The sequence below is a fragment of the Camelus ferus genome, chromosome 12 (assembly GCF_009834535.1).
Source record: "Camelus ferus isolate YT-003-E chromosome 12, BCGSAC_Cfer_1.0, whole genome shotgun sequence".
NCBI lineage: Eukaryota > Metazoa > Chordata > Mammalia > Artiodactyla > Camelidae > Camelus > Camelus ferus.
In genome coordinates, this window is record NC_045707.1 from 280,441 (window position 1) to 298,996 (window position 18,556).

Here is an 18,556-nt window from a genome sequence, read left to right on the forward strand (position 1 = left end):
CCAGCCCCTCCATTAACAACCCGTGTGATTTCGGGTAAAAGGCATAATTTCTCTCCGAGCTGGTTGGTTCCATTAGCTAAATAGTAGGGGTACTAATGCCTTCCTTATATTACAACGTTGCTGTGAGGACCTGCCGGTGCCAACTCCCATAGAAGTCCTGGCTCAGTAAATGGCCACTCCGACTGTCTTCACCAAGAGTGTGCAGGCGCCGTGTCAGAGTGGATTTCAATCACGTTTCTCCCACTAACACAGAGCTCCCTAAAGGCCTGGTGACCACAAATGAGGCCTTAACTCAAAGACAGTAGAGTCTTTGAAAGGAATCAAATTAAAGTAGGGTCTGTCCTTTCAGGATGGGGTACAAAGAAGCTATTAGTCAGTTCGGCAAATGCGTCCTCTGTTAATCAGCTCAGCGCAGAGAGATCACTTTGAAGCAGTGTGCCGACTTGAGGTCTGAGGGGGAGCTGGAAGCTTAGTGCCTCTACCTGTGCCCCGTCATCTAGGAAATAACCCAGGAGAAGCATTTGGGGAGTCCGTTACCGCCCCCTAGAGTTGATCCCAGCTACCTACACGTGGTGGTAGGTTGCCAGGTTCCGTCTCAAATGAGTTTTCAGAACCCGTGGGCACAGTGAGACTTGGAGCCTGGAGGAGAGGGTGCTGTCTAGGCTGTGTGTGTAACTGGATGGATGGTGAAGGAGGACTAGGAATCTCATAACCTTCCTGCATCAGTTCAGATCCTCTTGTCTGCCAATATTTAATATGTGTTCCTTTTTCATGGGGGAAGACAGCCTCATGACAGGTTATGTGGCTTTGGGTTTAACAAGTAGGCTTGAATTTAAATTCTGGTTCTGCCATGAGGAAGTTACTTAATTTCCCAGAGTTCAGTTTCCTCATCAATAGACAGTAATATCCCCTTTGTTTTGCAAGAATTTGATGAGCTAATGTACCCAAATATCCTTTCATAGGGGTTACTCAATAAATCTCAGCTCTCCCGAACACTGAATACTATGGGGGCTAAATGAGAGACTCCTTTCCTTCCTTCCAGCTGAAAGCCGAGATGGTACTGGTTTACTTAAGCATGAAAACATCGGTGCGCCCCATTTATAGGCTTGTTTTACCCTAGGGAACCGATATGAAGGAGTCAACATCTGTAGCAGCTACTCCTGCCCATGTGGCCGCAGCTCCCCACACGGGAGCGGGGGCTGGCGACGAGCTGCTGTCCCCAGCGTAAGTTCTGGGAACTCATGCTGTTGGCTCTGCAGACCTCAGCCTCCACTGGGTTGGCAGCTTCTGTGTTGAACTTGGGCCCCAGACAATATCTGAGCTCTAGCCTTAAGTGAGAGGGGCTTCAGGGTGCCAGGCACCTGTTTTTGGGGAAAGAGGTTTTCTCCTGTTGGTTTCCGGGTTTAATAAATTCAGTGTACATGAAGCTACATCATCTTCCAATTTATACCTATTGTCTCAGAGTAAATAGCACCTTCTTTCATTTGCGGAAGTGGCCCATTTGGATGATGCATTATATGATCGCAGCTATAACTAGAGAAACTCAAGGGAAACCCAGGTGGCTGGCCATGAAAAATTAAAAAAAAAAAGGCTTTAGGGAATTTAAAATTGATTTTCCACACCGAGAAACTAGGGCTACTGGCCTATTTTCACTTGGCTCAGTTAGCTGGTAGTGATTAATTTAAAAACTGTATCAGTGCATCTGTTAGCAGTGGTCTTCTCTAGAAAAGGAAGTCTGAGTGCCTGTGTGTGTGCATGTGCGTGTGCACAGGGAGGAGGAAGGGGCTGTGGTGCGCTGGTAGATGTGTGACAACTGGCTCTTAGGCTGGTGGTGCCCTGACTTGTGGTGTTTTCTGGTTTCCATGGTGAAAACACTCCGATCATGGATGATTTCATGCTACGTGGGTGACGTCACTGAACCCAGGAGTAGCAATGAGACGTGCACCCAAAGTCCTTGTGACCTGGTCTGTGCTGGCTCCGCCCACCAGTGGACAAGGGGGACTTTCACATGGACTTTGAAGCCTTTAGTGATGCCTCACTTTTACAGTATTCATGCATACCTTTTGTAATAACAAATGCTGTATATATGTAATGTATGCCTATGATAGATTCATACACACACACGTATGTAAATTTATGTAGATCGGTGTGAGGATTTGTCCTAACGGTTTTCCTAAAATTTTCAGTAAATTTGAGCGAATGCACTTGAGTGCCCTGAGGGCCTCTTATAATCAGGCTGCCCCGGCATTTCCTGATTTATCAGGACCATCACTACGATTTACCATGCTAGCCCACATCAAGTATTGGAAACATCTGGCTTTGGTCTTGAGACAGAAGCTAAATGGAAAACGTGAAAACACTTTGCAGGTTGGAGCATGAAGTGAGATCTAACCTCAGGCAAGGAGCATAAGAGGTTCAAGTTCCAATGAGGAGAAAACACAGTGGGAGAAGAGAAAGTGTAAGGTTGCCGTTTATCGACTTTGCTCTCCACACCGCAGTGTGTCCGGGAGCTCCTGACAAGAGCGGGTGGGGACGGGGGAAGAAACAGTTGGGACTTCCGTTTATTGACTGCAGCGTTTGCTGGTCACCCTGCAACTCGACACACACAGCCCGGAGGAGAGGAGGGCACTGCCTCTTGTTCTCATCAATGTAAACACGACATTAATATCGAAGATTCAAGAAAATGGGTAAAAAGTCCAGTGTCCCCTCAATCTGTGTCACGGCGAAGGTGCCTGCCTACCCTGGGCCAGGTCGCAGAGGGAACCTGAGGTCGTGACCTCGTCCCAGCTTCAGCGAAGCCGATGCCAACACCACAGGAGCCCAATACATTCTTCCCGAAGGTCTCCAAGTGGACTTGTGACTCTTCGGGACTGGGCTCGCATGAACGATGAAAGTTCTTCTAAAGGCCTGCGAGGTTCGTACCTTTTGCGTGCGTGGAAACTGTCCCTTTAAAGCCCTTTCCCCGTGAGTCAGTCATAGCCAATAGAAAACGTGACCGGTTGTGAAACAGCTGGTCTTTGTATATCCACAGTCCCAATCACCGCCCCTGGATCCTGCAGAGTAGGGAATTCAAGGTCCCGGGGCACTCGGTGATCATCCCGAAGAAGGCTACCCATGTTTAAATAGTGGCCGAGGACTCCTGGCCTCCTTGCTGGGCCACTGCTGACAGAGGGATGTTCACCGAGGCAGCTGACTCTCCTTCAGAGCCTTAAAAGATCAGGTTTTCTATTTGGGATTCCCAGACCCAAACCAAACAAAGAAATAAAAATTCCCCAAAACAAAACAAGGGTGACCTTGAGGATGAAGAACCAACCTAATCCGACCTCCAGGTCCTGCCAGGTACAGTGTCCCCACTGGGTTTTGCCAAATAGTTGGTTCCGATCATTGGTGTGCCCTCCCCTGGGATACTCAACTAAATTTCAGGGCAAAGAAGAAAGTTTTCTCTGAAGAAGAGACATTTTTGCTTTTATTTCCCGGGATGGCTGCCCACCCCCACCCCCACCCCCACCCCACCTTCCCCTTTTTTTAAAAGCAATGAGGACATCCTAAAGACCTGCTTGGTCATCTGGCTTTGTGGAAGGATAACCCTTTTGCTCCGTCTCACCCCTCTGTGCCCCATCTCTCGGAGAGACCATGTGGATGGGCTGTTTTTCCCACACTCTGGGAATGACAGGTTGTGGGCCGGAGAGGGATTGGCCGGATCCTTGTCCCAGATCTCTGTAGAGAGGGCAGCTCTGTTGGGCCAAAGAGACAAACAAAAACGAACCAAAAAAGCAATGCTCCATTTGAGTTTCAAGACTGGGCCCCATGCAGCACGGGGCTCTCCCACTGCAGAATGTCTCCCTGGTGCCAGGCCTCTTGGTGCTAGCTGTTGTTCTCGGCCGTGAGATATTTGAGGGCGGCAAAGCCGTAGCGGCGGGACATGTCCTGCTGAAACTCTTCCTTCAGGGTTTTGAGACAGATGCGGTATTGCTTGTTGGACCGGAACTTGGTGATGTCGAAGCTGGGGGCGTGAGGCATGTGGATCATGTATGCGTTGGGCAGCACGATGAATTCATACTCCTGGGAGAAGACGAGAGTAGCGTGAGCGCCTGTATGAGGGACGCGCAGGCGGAAGACCGCTTGACTAAGTGAAGGAATGATGTGAGTGACACCAAGAAACAGGGCAGCACCATGGAGAGCGCAACCACATGCAGGGGGACAGCTCAGGGCTGTCTCCATGACCTTGGACACATTACCTGGCTTCCCTGAGCCTGGGTTTTCTCCTCTATAAAGTAAAGGGAATAATACCTACCTTGCGAGATGACCAATAATGTATGGCTCATGCTGGGCAGAGCTTAGGGCCCATAACAGGTTCTTGATAAATGAGAGTACACACCCACGTGTTTGCTCTAGAATGACACGAGCCATGCGAGAGTCTCTTGTGCAATTAAATGATGTCTGTTTATGTGACTTCTCACAGAGTTTGATGAGATTTGACAGATTAGTACAAAAGAGGGGGCACTAAAAGAAAGGGGGAAAAAACAAAAACTCCACTGGACTGAAGCTTATCAAGGACAAAACAGACAAAGCAAACAAAAAGCCCCAACAAACAACAAACTGAAAACCCAAATTCCCACCCACACAGCCTTATTACAAGTCCCACCATCAAATGGTGTTCTCCACTTTGCAGAATATAGAAACTCAGATCAAAAATGAATGGCCTCTGAGGAGCCAAAATAGGGGGTGTAAATTTAGGATGTGTCACTCAAAGGAGAACCAGCACACTTGTACTCAGAATCCACGTACTCTAATTTCAGGACAGCATGTCTGGTAAACCTTGGTTATCTAGTTTTGCAGCCCAGAGCAGATCAGAATCAACTCAGCAAGGGAAAAATCAGGATAGGGAAAGGCAGCTGTTACAGATGGAGGAATGCTGACAGCAGCAAGAAATGACAGCTGATGGTGAGGAAGGAGTGAGAAAAGCCATGAAATGAAAATGCAAGCACTCCCGGAGCTTGGCTGTCTGGGACACTTCACGTGGGGACAGAGAGCCTTTCCGATCCCACTAGCCCCTGTAGGTGTGGCTGGATTACCTCTCAGGGGTGTACGTCCCTAACTCACTGGAAGGGGTAAAATTATGTTTAGCATGTGCTACTGGCAAAGCAAGGAAAAGAGGCAACACATTTTCAAGTGTTCTGTCAAAACTGTCGAAAACAAATAAAAGCCCAGGTCTCAGTGCTGGAAGAATTAACCTGGTGGAACCAGTTCGCCTCACCATACTGCCGGACTCACGAAGATTACGACATTTCTTTCCAGCAGAAAGTAAGGCAGACTCAGCGTTTCTGTCTGTGAGCATCACGGGACCACCCCCAAGGATTATTGGAAACATGGATACGAAAGGTCATGCTCTCTGTTGTTTAACGGGAACACTCTTCCACAACCTTCTATCTCCATCACTGGTTTGCAACCCTAGATATTTATTCAGGTCACCTGGGGCTGCTCTCAAACACCCTGGAACTGTTGGAAAGTTCTCCAGGTGACTCTCAGGGCCGCCAGCACTGAGCATCCATTGCTTCTCCTGACTTTGGGATGGTCCTGTTGAGGAATACTTGCACTGTGCTCTGAGAGGAGGTGCCTTGGAGAACAGCGTTCCAAGAGACCAAAGGGTGGGGTTGAGGGGCTCAGGCATCCTTCTCTTGGCTGAACCAGGGCAGCTTTGCTCCTGTTTGTTTGACACAGGGGTTGCCAGGCCGCAGTGTGTCTGGCCAGCCACATGCTTTTGTAAGTAAAGTTTTATTGGAACATAGTTACAGTGGTTGTTGAGAAACCAGCTGTAACTGAACTACAACGGCAGAGCTGAGTGGTTGAAAAGGATGCCTGAAGGCCCCACAAAGCCCTCCCAACTTACTATCTGGACCTTTAGAAAAAGGCACTGCAGACCCCTGGTTTAACCTACTAGAACCCTGCAGGAGGTTTCTTTTGAAGTAGGTGCTCAGCAAGTATGAGCTGAATGAAAGGTTTCATGATTAAATGCAGCCTGAAACTCATCCGTCTCTCAGTTACAGGGTAGAATCAGTAGCTTCGCCTTAGCTGCATGCTTTGTGTCACTGATATGAAACTCCCAGAATGCTCTGTGTCAATTATGTGACTCACAGACCCAGTGATGAATGGTCCTCATTTGCTCGTCTTCATCCCTGGGTTGCATGAAGAAGGGGGGGGGGGCGGTGAAATGGTTTGTCCCAGGACACTCACATTTGCCTGAGTCCTGGCTGGGAACCAACTCTCACCCAAGGTAGAAGAAAGAGTTTGGGGATCTGCAGCGCTGAGGGTTAGTACTGCCACGTTCCCCCTCTAGGTCCCTGAACACATCTTGTTCCCTCTCAGTCCCTGCCTTCTCATCTCCAAGGCCCTTTCAGCGCTAAGATCCAGGCCTCTCCTTCCCCCCCCCCCCCCGAGCACGAGGTCCAACGTTCTACTCTTCTCACCTGCGCATCCAGTTCCATGATGTGAGCCACCTTGTTCCAGCCAAAGCCCACAAACCTCCGGTCGTACTCAGGACAGTCCCGTCTCACGACAACATACGGCTCGAAATCGGCCTCCCACTCAACCCGGTAAGGCGTGGTGGCGGTCCGCCACTTGGCGAAGTTTGTGGGTGCGTGGCCTTTTGTCCAGACGTGGTACCTGGGACATACAGAGAAAAAGCCGTTGGGTGGAGGGACGGGAGCTGAGCTCCGAATGCTGCTGGTTTGGAGGACAAAGAGGTGTGTGCTGATACAGCCCTTGCTGGGGTTTGGGTTGAGTCCCCACTTTGGGCAGAGATGCAGCTGCTTCCTTATTTTGCTGCTTCACGCTGAGGCTGGATGTCCTCTGGACCCGCAGGTGGGCTTCCAGTAAGTTGTGTTATTGGGGGAGGTGACCAGACTGGGAGGATGCAGGCACTGGAACCTGCCACTCCACCAATTCAGCAGCTCCTACCACAACCAAGGTCACTTCAGTGGAAGGACAACACAAGGCTGAGTAATGCCACATTCACGAAGGGTGAAAAGGAAGGACATTGTGAGTTGTTGGGAGTGGTTCAAAAATCGGGCCGGGAAGGAGGTGATTTTCCATTTGTGAACAGGCAGTCTGGCCACCTGACACCTTTCACTGAACCGGCCTGGCACAAGGACAGCGGTGGATACGCATTAGGTTTAGAGCGCAGCACAGTGGAGCCACTGGACCAGGGTTCAAACATCACCTCCTCCTCTTAGGCGCTGAGGACCTCCGACTGCAGAGCATCTAAACCAGGCTTTAGTTTCCTCCTGTGTCCACCAGCGAACTGCTGAGGGGCTTAAATGAGAAAGTGGAAAGAGATTGGCCCGGTGCTGGGAGGCGGGGGGGCGGGGTATTCCACAAATGCCGGCTCCCTGCCACCCAGTCCAGCAAGGTGGTTAAAAACACTGGTTCTGGTGGGATTCGGGGCCTGTCTGGGTCTGCGCTGCCCCTTGACAGATGCAGAGGAGTCACCTACCTCCTCTGTGGTTGTGCTTCTTTCTGCTGGTGACACAGAATGGTCCCTACTTCGTGGATTTATGACCATTTTGCAAATTAATTCATACAAAGTACTTAGAGCGATGTCTGATATACAGTAACAGCCTCAGAATATAAAGATATTCTCACGATTTCCCCTGGTTTGTTCTGAGACATGTCGACTCATGGGTGATCTTACTGTCAGTGGTACCAATAGCCATCTTATTTGTCCTCCTTTTCTAGAACCTGAATTCTTGGCCTGTTCTCATGTGAAAAAGAGGAAGAAGAGAAGGAAAGAGCAGGGGCAGCTAGGTCAGCTCTGTTCCCCTGGGTGGGCAGGCAGCTTCTGTGGGCTCAGCCTGGAGACTGACGGCACACCCAGTGGCCGGTCAGCACAGAACAAGTGGAGGTTGCAGTTACCTTGCCGTTAACTAAAACAAGCCACAGCCTGAAAATTGCTCCAAGGAACCTACTTTCAGACCAGTCGACACTGGTTCTCTAGGACTTGCTCTCTGAGGCCATCAACATCAGCCTCCCAAAAAAACCAGTGATGAGCGAGGTTTCCTGGGCACGCTTTGTAGGACGCTGCTATAGAAGAGACTTGGGGCACCGTGCTTTGAGCAGAGGTGCTCAGACTTGGGTGTGTATCAGGATCCACTGGAGGGCTATTTTGTAACAGTCAGATTGCTAGGTTCCACCCGCCGAGTTTCTGATCCAGCAGGTCTGGGATGAGGGTTGAGACCCTGATGCTTCTAACAAGTTCCCAGGAAGACGCTGATGCTAGTGGTCCAGGGACAACACTCTGAGAACCACTGCCCTGGAGGACGTGGATGGTGTGGATGGTTTCTCATTCCAGGTGCGGTGGGGAGTAGGTTCCAGCTGCTGGAAAGCATTAAGAGTTCATCATTTGGAGGGAAGGTGACAAAAGCAATTTCTCAGAGAGAAGGTATGTAATTTAGCACTTGGCGTGGCGGCTGGCAAGCTGTTGGCCGGAGCAGCAATCATGAACACAGCAGGCCAAACCCCAGCTCTCACGCCCACGAAGTTGGCCTTGAAATGAGTTCTTAAATCACCTGGGGATGGAGATGGAAGGAAGGATGCCTTGGAAATTTGCCAGGTGGTCAGTCATCAGGCTACATCCAAAGTCTCCATTTTTGCATGCCTCTTCAACACAGGTAAGAAAATTCAGGACTTGATCAGAGATCTGACAGTACTTTGGTTAGGATTATAGGCTCGGCAGCTCCTCAGACCTGGGCTGAATCCAGGCTCTGACTGGCTGTGTGGCTTGGAACAGTCAGTTAGCCTCTTAGAGCCTCAGTTTCTTTATCTGCAAAATGGGGACAATGTATCTGCCTCAAGGATTTGTGATGAGGATTTAATGGACTGATCACAGGGCCTGACACGTGTTAAGCACTCAGTAAGTGGTAGTTATTATTTCTTCCCGAAAAGAAAGCAGGATTGGCTGGTGGGGTATTAACTCTTTCAGGCTACTTTCCAGAATTCTGGATGGAGAAAGAAGGCTGGAGTTTAAGTCCTGGCTCCCCCAGGACCCCCAACTCTTCAGTTTCTTTATCTGAATGAAAGGTGAAAAGGGATCATCTCTGAATTGTTGAATGAATAACCTATCTTATAAAGATATTTTCACAAAATAATGTCTGTTTGAAAAAACCTTCTAGAAGCTTCTAGTAACTTAATGGTATGAAAACCGAAGTTATTATTGTGATCTTTTCAATAAAATTCAGCTTGCCTAGAATTGTATGTTTTTTAGCTCAAAGGGAGTGCTGGCCATTCTCACACTGTTCAAGATGGAAGCCTCTCTTTAAAACAGGAGCCGATGGAAGACATGGCTCTCCCTTTGGACTGCTCTGCCAGGAGACCCCCAGGATTCCTGCTTCCTGCAGGGGCGCCACACTGAGTGTTGGCAGCCTGTCCCCAGGAGCCAGAACCCTTTCCCACCTGTGCAGTTGTACTGACTCCCTGGGCACTGTGGACAGGAGGCAGGATAACTCCTCTGAGATGGTTGTGCAGGACTTAGGAGTCTAGGAAACCAGGAAAATGAGGGGTTTGTTTGAGACTGTCACTTGGGCAAGAGGAAAGGCAGCTTCCACAGTGGCTGCATCCACTGATGACTTGGAGTCACCCTGATGACTTGAGTTGTTGAAGCTACAGCTGCCTGGCCCAGGTTTGAGGACCTCGGAGAACAGACCGCTCACAAAGAAGGGAAAAAAAAAAAAAAAAAAGGAAGGAAAAGGCAGAAGGCCACCATGGCGCTCACACGATGAAACCCACTTACCAGATGAGTGAGCGGACAAGCAAACCAAAGAGAGGACTCAAGAGGTGGGAGATGCGGCAGAACCTGAGCTGAGGGAAGTACAAAAGGAGATGAGCTGAACCCCCCGCCCAGCACTCCTGTCCCTCCACCTGGACCCGGGTCTGTCACAATTGTACAGAAAGCACGTGGCAGGTGGGAAGAGAAAGGCTGTGCCAAGCACACAGTTTGAGGCCAGTGGTGCTTTTCTTGGCCTTAAGATGGCCTAACGCTGGTGACAAAGGGCTTCGGGCACCCCCGGGGGGGTGCCAGTGAGGGATGCTCACCTGAATGTGAAGAGAGTCCCCATGTCCAGCATTGACAGCAACTCTGCCTTCGACTTGGGGAAAGAGAGCCGGTAACGCAGCGTCTCGAATGCGGGGACGATCATCGCCTTCTTGGTGTTGGCGAGGTCGAGCTGGATGACAGACTTCCTGGAAAGAGAGGGCAGGCAGACACATGGTCCTGGGGTTGCCAGGCGAAGGCCTTCCCCACACCAGGGCGGGGAGGTGGTTGGCACAGGGAGGGGTGGGAGAGAAAGCCTGAGTCAGCCTCTCGGTTCAAACATGGGGAAACCGAGGCCCCGGGAGGCCAGGCAGCTGGTCCAGCACCACCAGAGCGCCCCGCTGTCTCTGGGCCAGAGGGCGGGGCCTTCCTGGGGAGTGGACAGAGGGGCCGGGACCCTCCCTCACTTCTGCAGTGTGTGCCCGCTGGAGACAAGTGCAGGAGCCAGGTGTCGGGGATTCACTGGAGAGCAGTCTGCTAGGACCACTGGGCTGGCCGCACACTCCTAGTCCACCCCCCAGCCACAAGGGAGGACTGGACATCTATCTACCTCATGGGATCATGACCAACCCGGGCATTTGTGGGTCCCCTCTCTGTGACTCTTCAATCTTTTGACTCTTCCAGATTTCGGGCTTTCAAACTAGCCAGACAGAGCCTGCGCAGCCCGCATCCTACACGTACAGCCCCGGTATCACACTTACGGGTGGGAAGGTCTCCATCCTCTCACTCACTCCTGCCTTTGGACCTGGCCCTCTGCTCCTGGGAGACCCAGCTCTTGCCTTCCGGATTTGTCTGCCATCGCCCAGCTCTGTGGCCATCATTTAAAGGGAAGAAAGGCCAGAAGGGTCACAGAACATGAGGCTTGGCATAAACACAGGCAAGAAATAAATCCTGGCTCTGTCACTTTCGAAATCTGGCCATATTGTGCAAGGAATTTAGTTTCTCCCGACCTCAGGTGCTTCCCTAAAATGGGGCCATAACATCTCCCTTCTGAGCTGCGGGAGAGACTGGACAAGGTAACAGGAATTCTAATACTGGGAGGTAAACCCAGCACACGGCAGGCGTGAAGCAACAAGTGGTCCCTATCACACTGCAGGGCTGTCCTGTTCCCTGGCTTGATCTTCCAGGATCTCTTTTGACCGTGGCTTTGGTACTTCATGCTGGCATCCTGCTGTGACCACTGACCCTCGGGGTCTCAGGCCAGCCGAGCTGTCTGTTCATTATCTTTGAAATAGAGACAGCAGAGGTCTTCCCGGGTAACGCAAGGCATTGAAGGCATTTTGCAAAACTACTGGAGGCAGCAGCCCTCTGTAGTCGTACAATTGCTTATTGCTGTCACTTCTCAAAGTCACTTTGCTCAACAGAACTTGGAGCCTGTGTGTACGCAGGGGCCGGGGCTGGTCTGCAAGGAGCAGTCATGCTCCAAGGAAGTCACTGCGTTGATCCAGGCCAGCGTGGGACGAGAACAGAGTGGCAGCTCAAGGAGAACCATCGCAAGGTTTGGTATCAACACGTGGTGAGGGGGGATTCTGGAGCAGGTCAGAACCAGGACGGGTCTCTGAAACAACCCTTGGTGAAGCGATCAGCAGCTCCCCGTGCAGAAGCGCTGGTTGAGAGGGACTGAAGTCGACGTTAGAATCCTCCAAGCACCATCTGTAGTCCACCCTTTACAATTATGCTTAAGTTAATTAGATACCATGTGATATATGGCCCTCAGGCCACTATTTCCCGGGAATTCCATAAAGGATGAGACCAAGATGGGATCTGGGTGAGCTTGTCTCAGCCAGTGGGAGGACCAAAGGTCTGAGTCAGCCTGTTCTGGCCTGCGTTCCTCTCTTTCTTTGTCTTTCTCTGGACAGTAACTTCATGGTTTTCAAACACCCCAGGTTCCCTCGTCCACAGCCAGGCAATCTCTTTCATATAAACCCTACATGAGACACGGGCAGAGCTGGGGCTGGTCACCCTCCCCCCAGGAAAGGTCTGTACCTTATTTATTGATCATGCGTGTTGGGGATGGGACATAGGGGTCTAAAGAAGATCCTTGGATCAAGATGACAAAGCCCTTGGGGAGAGGAGGGAAGGTGTCCCAGGGCTGATGGGCAGGGGTTATGCATTCAACAATCACCAAGCACCGACTTTGTGCCAGGCACTGTGCTAGGGAACGAAACAGCCAAAGCTTCCTCCTGCCTGGTGATTACATTCTTGTCTTAAATGTCTCAAGATGCTAAATTGGGGTCCAAGACTGCATTTGCAGCTAATTATTTTAAGATCTGATTGCTTTGGAAATGGGTGGGAGGCAATGGAAGGGAGTGGCAAGTCCTACACACACACACACACACACACACACACACACACACACACACACACACACACTCTCTCTCTCTCTCTCTCTCTCTCTCTCTCTCTCTCTCTCTCTCTCTCTCTCTCCCTCTCTCCCTCTCTCTCTCCCCCTCTCTCTCTCTCTCTCTCTCTCTCTCTCTCTCGATATGGAAGTCTACATGTGGCTGTCTCTAGCTATGTAAATCTCAAATTACTATTACAATCAAGGTTATTACAGAAGCCACTTCTTGGAGTAGAAGATAATTCCTTCTCTCATGGCCCCTGTACACGGGGGCAGCTTTGATCTTTGCTGTCCCACATGAAGCCCTGGCCAGGGCCGTGTGTTCAGGTGTAGACACTCAGGCTGAGCAAGTCAGTTTCTCTTGGAAATTTGAACAGATGCAGACACGAGATCACAGAGCTGACTGGCACTAACATCGAGCAGAACTCCAGAAGCTTCTGAAGCTCTGCTGCAGAGGGGTCCGGAGCTGCCCGGGGTTAATTACTGTCTCAAGTAGTGGTTTTCCAGATCCAGCTTTGCTTTTGTAAGATACAGCATGCAGGAATTTATCCCCTTTGATTTCTTTTCATTTTAATTAAGTGTCTAGCACTGGTTTTGGTTGCTTACGACCAAACCACCAGCATATCTCAGGCCCAGAGTCACCAGACCCAGTCGGCAGCATGCCTTACGAAATCGAGTCCTAGAAAGCCTTATTTCCTTCTGCAGAGGGAGTCAGATTCTGGAGTGTGTTCTGCAAATTCCCTTTAATCTCACTGAAACGCAAACTGCTGCGAAGATGGATTTGTCACTAGATTGGTCCATTTCAGCCTCAGTTCAAGGAGGTTTTGATACTGATGCCCTGAACAGGCCCCCCCACCCCATGAAGTCGTTTCAGCCATAAAGTGGTTTCAGGGCCCCGACTCTGAGCACGTCTGTTCACTGAGGTGGTAACTGGCATCCTGAGCTTTCCTGCACCGTGTCCCGCTCGCATATCCTTCCTGGGCTGGGGCCTGTTGACCACCTAGGGCTGCAAGGTTGGCGGCCACCATTAACCTGGAAAGCAAGCCCTGCAGGGGATGGAGTGTTTCAAGTGCAGAATCTTCTGGGAGCTGAGGGGCAGTGTGGTGAGGTGGGAGGGCCCGACTGGGGGCCATCCCCGACAGGCTGAGCAGCTCTCTCAGAGTGGTTCATCCAGAGTCATCACACAGAAGATTCTGGAAGGCAGTCTCGTGTAGTAGTGATCAGACAAACTGGGTTTCTAGCTTTGGCTCCACCACTCGTCTTGGGCAAGTCACTTGGACCCTTCTGAGTCTCAGAGTTCTCGCGCGTGTTAAGTATTTTGATGAGAGAGAGCACACGTGCGTGTGGAAGCGCTTGGTGTGACGCCTGGCGCACACGGGGCGCTGAGTACTTGATGGTACATGATGGTCGCTGCCTGTGATGGTTAACTTTCTGTGTCAGTGGGGCTGGGCCATGACGCCCAGCTGGGTGGTCAAACACTCGCTTAGATGTTGCTGCGAAGGTATTTTGTGGATGTGAGTTATATTTAGAATCAGCTGATTTTATGTCAAAGCTCTTACTCTTAATAAAGTGGGTGGCCCTCATCCCATCAGCTGAAGACTTTAAGAGCAAAAATTGAGCTCTCCTGGAAGAGAAGGAATTCTGCTTCAAACCTGTAGCACAGAACTCCTGCCTGAGTTTCCGGCCTGCTGGCCTGCTCTGTGGGTTTCAGACTTGCCGGTCATCACAGTTCCTCAGGACAACTTCCTCTCCATCCACCCAACCATCCTGTGGCTCTGCTTCTCTGCAGAATCCTCACTGACACACTTGCCCTTGTCTAAGACCCTTTCAAAAATATCCACAAACCCACTACAATCTTTTTGGGCTGAGGATTCAGGTTTCTTAAAAGAAACCTTAGGTACCTACTGAAGCCACTCAGAATCCTGCGGGCACCATGGGGGGCGCCGTGACCTGGAGGCAGCCAGCCCTGGGTTCCAGTGCAGCCTGCCACCCTGTCTTATGACCCTGGGGACATTGCCAAACCTTTGGTAGCCACAGGTCCTCCATCTGTAAAGTAGAGATAATACTCCCGTCTTACCGACCAGAATCGCTGTGAGGATGGAAGGAAACAATCCCTCTAGAGCTGGACAGTGTCTGACTCAGAATAACGGGTAAACGAGCTTGCTGTCCCGTTCCTGGCTCCGCTCAGGGGTGGGCCTGGCACGAGGGAATGGGGGAGGGGGAGGGATTCCAAAAAGGCCACCAACTGCATACAACCAGGACCGGTTTCCGGCTTGCCGGCCTGCTTGTCTATGGGAAACAGAGTTTGTTAGATTTCAGGCTCCAGCCAGGTCCCCGAGTCCTTCTTCGGGTCAAAAACAACTGAGGCGTTTCTGCCGGGGACCTCCATCCCTTCCAGCCTGGTGGAGCTGACCAGGCGGACCCGCGAGCTGGCCATGACGATCTTCAAGTCCCCCGCTCTCCGCTCCTGTGCATCTTTCCGCCCCTGCGGTAATGCGGGCGCTGCCACGTGGGATGGCCAGATAGTCTGACGTTTCAAGAGGAGCCAACTAAAATGATTTTCAGCCTCAGCCTCTCCTCAGTTTTCTCAAGGATGCAGATAATTCAGAGCCTTCTTCGCTCCTACCTGGTAAAACCAATGGGCGCAGCAGGGGTGTGTGAGTGGGCGGCAAGGTTTCCAAAGCCAACCGAGGGGGAGGATGTGGGCAGAGACCGCAGGCTTCCATGGGGCTCAGCGCTAAGTGCAAGAAACAGCGCGCAAGGGTACATTGTGAGGTAGCTGGGCTTCCCGGTGCTTAAAATGACCAAACTCCAAGACCGATCCAGGCTGCTGGCTGCGTGTGTACAACCCTGTGTGCATACACACCCCCCCTCCCTCTCTCTCTTTCTAACCCCATCCTTTGCCCGAGAGGCGGGTCTCTGCCACCAGGAAAAGAGCCCAGTTTCCTGGCATGAAGAGACTATGAGAAAGTGTCTCTGAGAAAGCAGGCACAAGGAGGCCCTGTGACATCACCTCATCAGCAGTGAGGACGAGGGCTGAGGCTGGGCGGCGGGGGTCTGCAGCCCGCCGTGTCTGTGTCTGTAAAGATGGTGGGGTTAACAGCATTCCTCTCAGAGGGTGCTTGTGAGGCTCGCGTGGGTTCCTGCACGTCAGGTGCTTCCTCTGGGCCTGGCAGGTGATAAGCACCTGGTATGGGTTGGCCATCAGCCAAGCTGCCGCCCACTTTCTCGGGCCAGCTTGACCACGGTCACAAAGGCGGGACCTTCCCACTCAGTCCTCTCACTGGTTCATTTCCTCGCCGTTCCACTCTGTGCCGGGCACTGCTGAAGCACTTGGGATTCCCTGGTCGGGAGAACAGGCAGGGATCCCTGTCCTCGTGGGGCTGACATTTTGGTGGGTGGGTGAGGAGACAGCCCATGAGAACAAACAGTGACTCGCACAGTATGCTGGAAAGTGAGGGTTGCTGAGAGAGAATGGAGCTGGATGTGGGATGTCAGGAACGCCAGAGGTGGGGAAAGGATTGTAAATTTAAAGTGGTCCAGGCAGGGATCTCAGGGAGAAGAGAATATTGAAGCAAACACCTGAGCAGGTGAGGGAGCAGGTCACGCGGTGATGTGGGGTGAGAGCTTTCTGGGCTAAGGAAGCAGCCAGGGCACAGGCCCTAATGACACGAGCACAATAAGGAACAGAGAGGCACTGGGGGACGGAGGGAGCGAGCAGCTCACGCAGGGTCTTGGAGATCACTGAAGGGTGCAGCGGGCAGAAGTCCCACCTCCTCCAAAGATACCCACCCCCGAATCCAAGAAACCTGCAGGTATCTGACCTTACATGGCAAAGGGACTCTGTTGATGCACTTAAGGATGCTGAGATGAGAAGGTTTTCCTGGATTATTCAGGTGGGCTCAGGGTGATAGTAAGGATCCTTAAAAGGGGGAGGTAGAGAGTCAGAGCCAGAGAAGGAGATAGGATGACAGAAGCAGAGCTTGGAGTGATGTGGCCATGCGCCAAGGGATGTACATGGCCTCTGGATGGCCAGGAAACAGACTCTCCCGCCGAGCCTCCAGAGAGAACGCAGCCTGCTGACACCTTGGTTTTGACCTCCACGAGACTCTTTCCAGGGTCCTTACAGCAGCAACAGGAGACTAACCCAAACTCTTTAAGGTGGGGAGTGGGCGATCTGTTTTCCGTGTTAGAAGACTCGCTCGACTGCTGCGTTGACAGCCGACGGTGGTGTCACACGGGGAGAGGCTGGGAGACGGGTCAGGAGCCCCTGCGGTAATGCGGGCGCTGCCATGTGGGATGGCCAGATACTCTGACGTTTCAAGAGGAGCCAACTAAAATGATTTTCAACACACGTGAGGCTGGGTGTCTCGAAGGGGACGCCCGTTTGAAGAGGGGCTGAGCAGTGAGAAGAAGGGCATGATCACTCATCTGACGATGGAGAGTCTCTCCCGACCCCACCACTTCACTAATTGTGTAATCACAGGCAATTTTTTTTAGCTCTCTGCTTTTTGTTTCCTTATCTTGATGATAATAAATACTTCACAGGCTTGGTTATTAAGAGAACTAAGATAATACATTCATCATTTAGTGAATATTGATGAAGCCAGACATAGATATTGAATCTGGAGCAGAGTGGACAGATGCAACCCCTGCTCTGACAGAGCCTGAAGTGGGGTCGGGGGTCAGGGACAGAGACAGACGTGCAAGGGTCTCTGGTGTAGAGCGGGGCTCTACTGAGAAGCAGGAGTTAGCCAGTCAGGAGAGGGGGTTCGAGGTATTTGCAAAGCTCTGGAAGCAAGAAAGCATGCAGGATTTGGGGGAACTGAATTTCTTAGAACATGAGCAGGGCGAACAAGGCCACAGGTGGAAATGACCTTGAAGGGCAGGGAAGGGCGCATGTGCATGTACAAGTGTGCGTGTGGCCCGAGAAGCCCCCGGGTCTCCAGCAGCCCTCCTCCCCCTCTTCTGCCTGGCTTCAAAGAGAAGTGTGACTTTCAACCAGAGCAAGAGAAAATCATCTGAAAAACACCTCTCGGGACTGAGCAACCTATATCAGGCGGAGAGGGCGGAGCGGGCAGAGCTAAGCCGTGCTTGTCATTTGCACCGACAGCTGGAGGCCGAGTGGGTCCCAGCCCGTCCCAGCCCTGTCTTCCCAGCCCTGCCCACGGAGGCCAGGTAACACGGTCTGCTCAGATTCCATTCCATTTGCACAGGAAACGAGTTCCCAGAAGACAGGCTTCCAGGAGGTGTGCGGGGACGACAGCCAAGTGTTGCAAAGAAGGGAGATGTGGTTGCCTACAGGGAGTGTCACCACAAGGCAGACACCACAGATGAGGTCAGAGATGGGCAGGGCTATCTGAGAGCCAGGAGGCTCCCGGGCCCCAGCAAGACTGGGTAGTTCCCACACTGAGGACATTAACACCTCCGGAGGGAGAGGCTGTCCGGCAGGGAGGGGCAGGGAGGGGCAGGGAGGAAAGAGAAGCTAAGAATGAACTTTCAGGGCAAACGAATGCAAGACAAAGGCAAAGCTGATTTTCCCAGCTGTGTTCTATGTCAGGCTCACATGCAGCTCTCGACATCTCTATTCATCCTGATTTAATTACCCACCGCCCAGACTTTTAGCAATCGTGGCTACGCATCAGGGGGAGCGTTCCATGTGCTGGCCCTAGGTGGGCTGCGGGCTGGGTGGTTACTGGGAAGGGGGGGTCAACCTGAGCTCCGCAGTGGGGCAGCCTGCCCGGATTCGGGCCCTACCTGGACACTGACCACCTCACACTCTCCAGCAAGTTCTATCTTTGTGCCATAGTCTTCTCAGGGATACTCTCAGGAGCTGGGCTGTGGGGTTCTGTACAGATTAAATGGAATATCTCATGCGGAAGTTAAGACAGCTCTCTAATGCAGAGAATGCACTCGATAAATGCAGCCTGTGAGTATGGTCTCGGCCAGCATGATGATGGTGGGGATGCGCCCATCCGGCCGCTGGATCGCTAAACAGGTTAAGCACGGAACACCTTTGATAAGCCCAGGATGAGCGAGCTGTCTGCTTAGCAATGCCGCGCCCGTGGGCATGTTATTTCGCCGAAGCATCCTCACCTGTTAAATGAACCGTGCAGAGGTTAAACAACAAA

The 18,556-nt window shown here is 51.7% G+C and overlaps 1 protein-coding gene across 5 annotated transcripts in view; it reads right to left on the reverse strand.

Annotated features, from left to right (window-relative positions):
• Window positions 1–2,447: 2,447 nt before the first annotated feature.
• LARGE1 (LARGE xylosyl- and glucuronyltransferase 1) overlaps window positions 2,448–18,556 on the reverse strand; it is a 491,672-nt gene continuing 475,563 nt past the window's right edge. For all 5 annotated transcript variants that reach the window (XM_032492096.1, XM_032492097.1, XM_032492099.1 and 2 more), the window contains exons 13-15: window positions 10,087–10,233; window positions 6,468–6,663; window positions 2,448–4,062 (exon numbers count right to left, since the gene is read on the reverse strand). In XM_032492096.1, coding sequence (XP_032347987.1) covers window positions 3,865–4,062; window positions 6,468–6,663; window positions 10,087–10,233 — 541 coding nt within the window. In that variant the 3' untranslated portion in view covers window positions 2,448–3,864. The remainder of the gene's footprint in view (window positions 4,063–6,467; window positions 6,664–10,086; window positions 10,234–18,556) is intronic.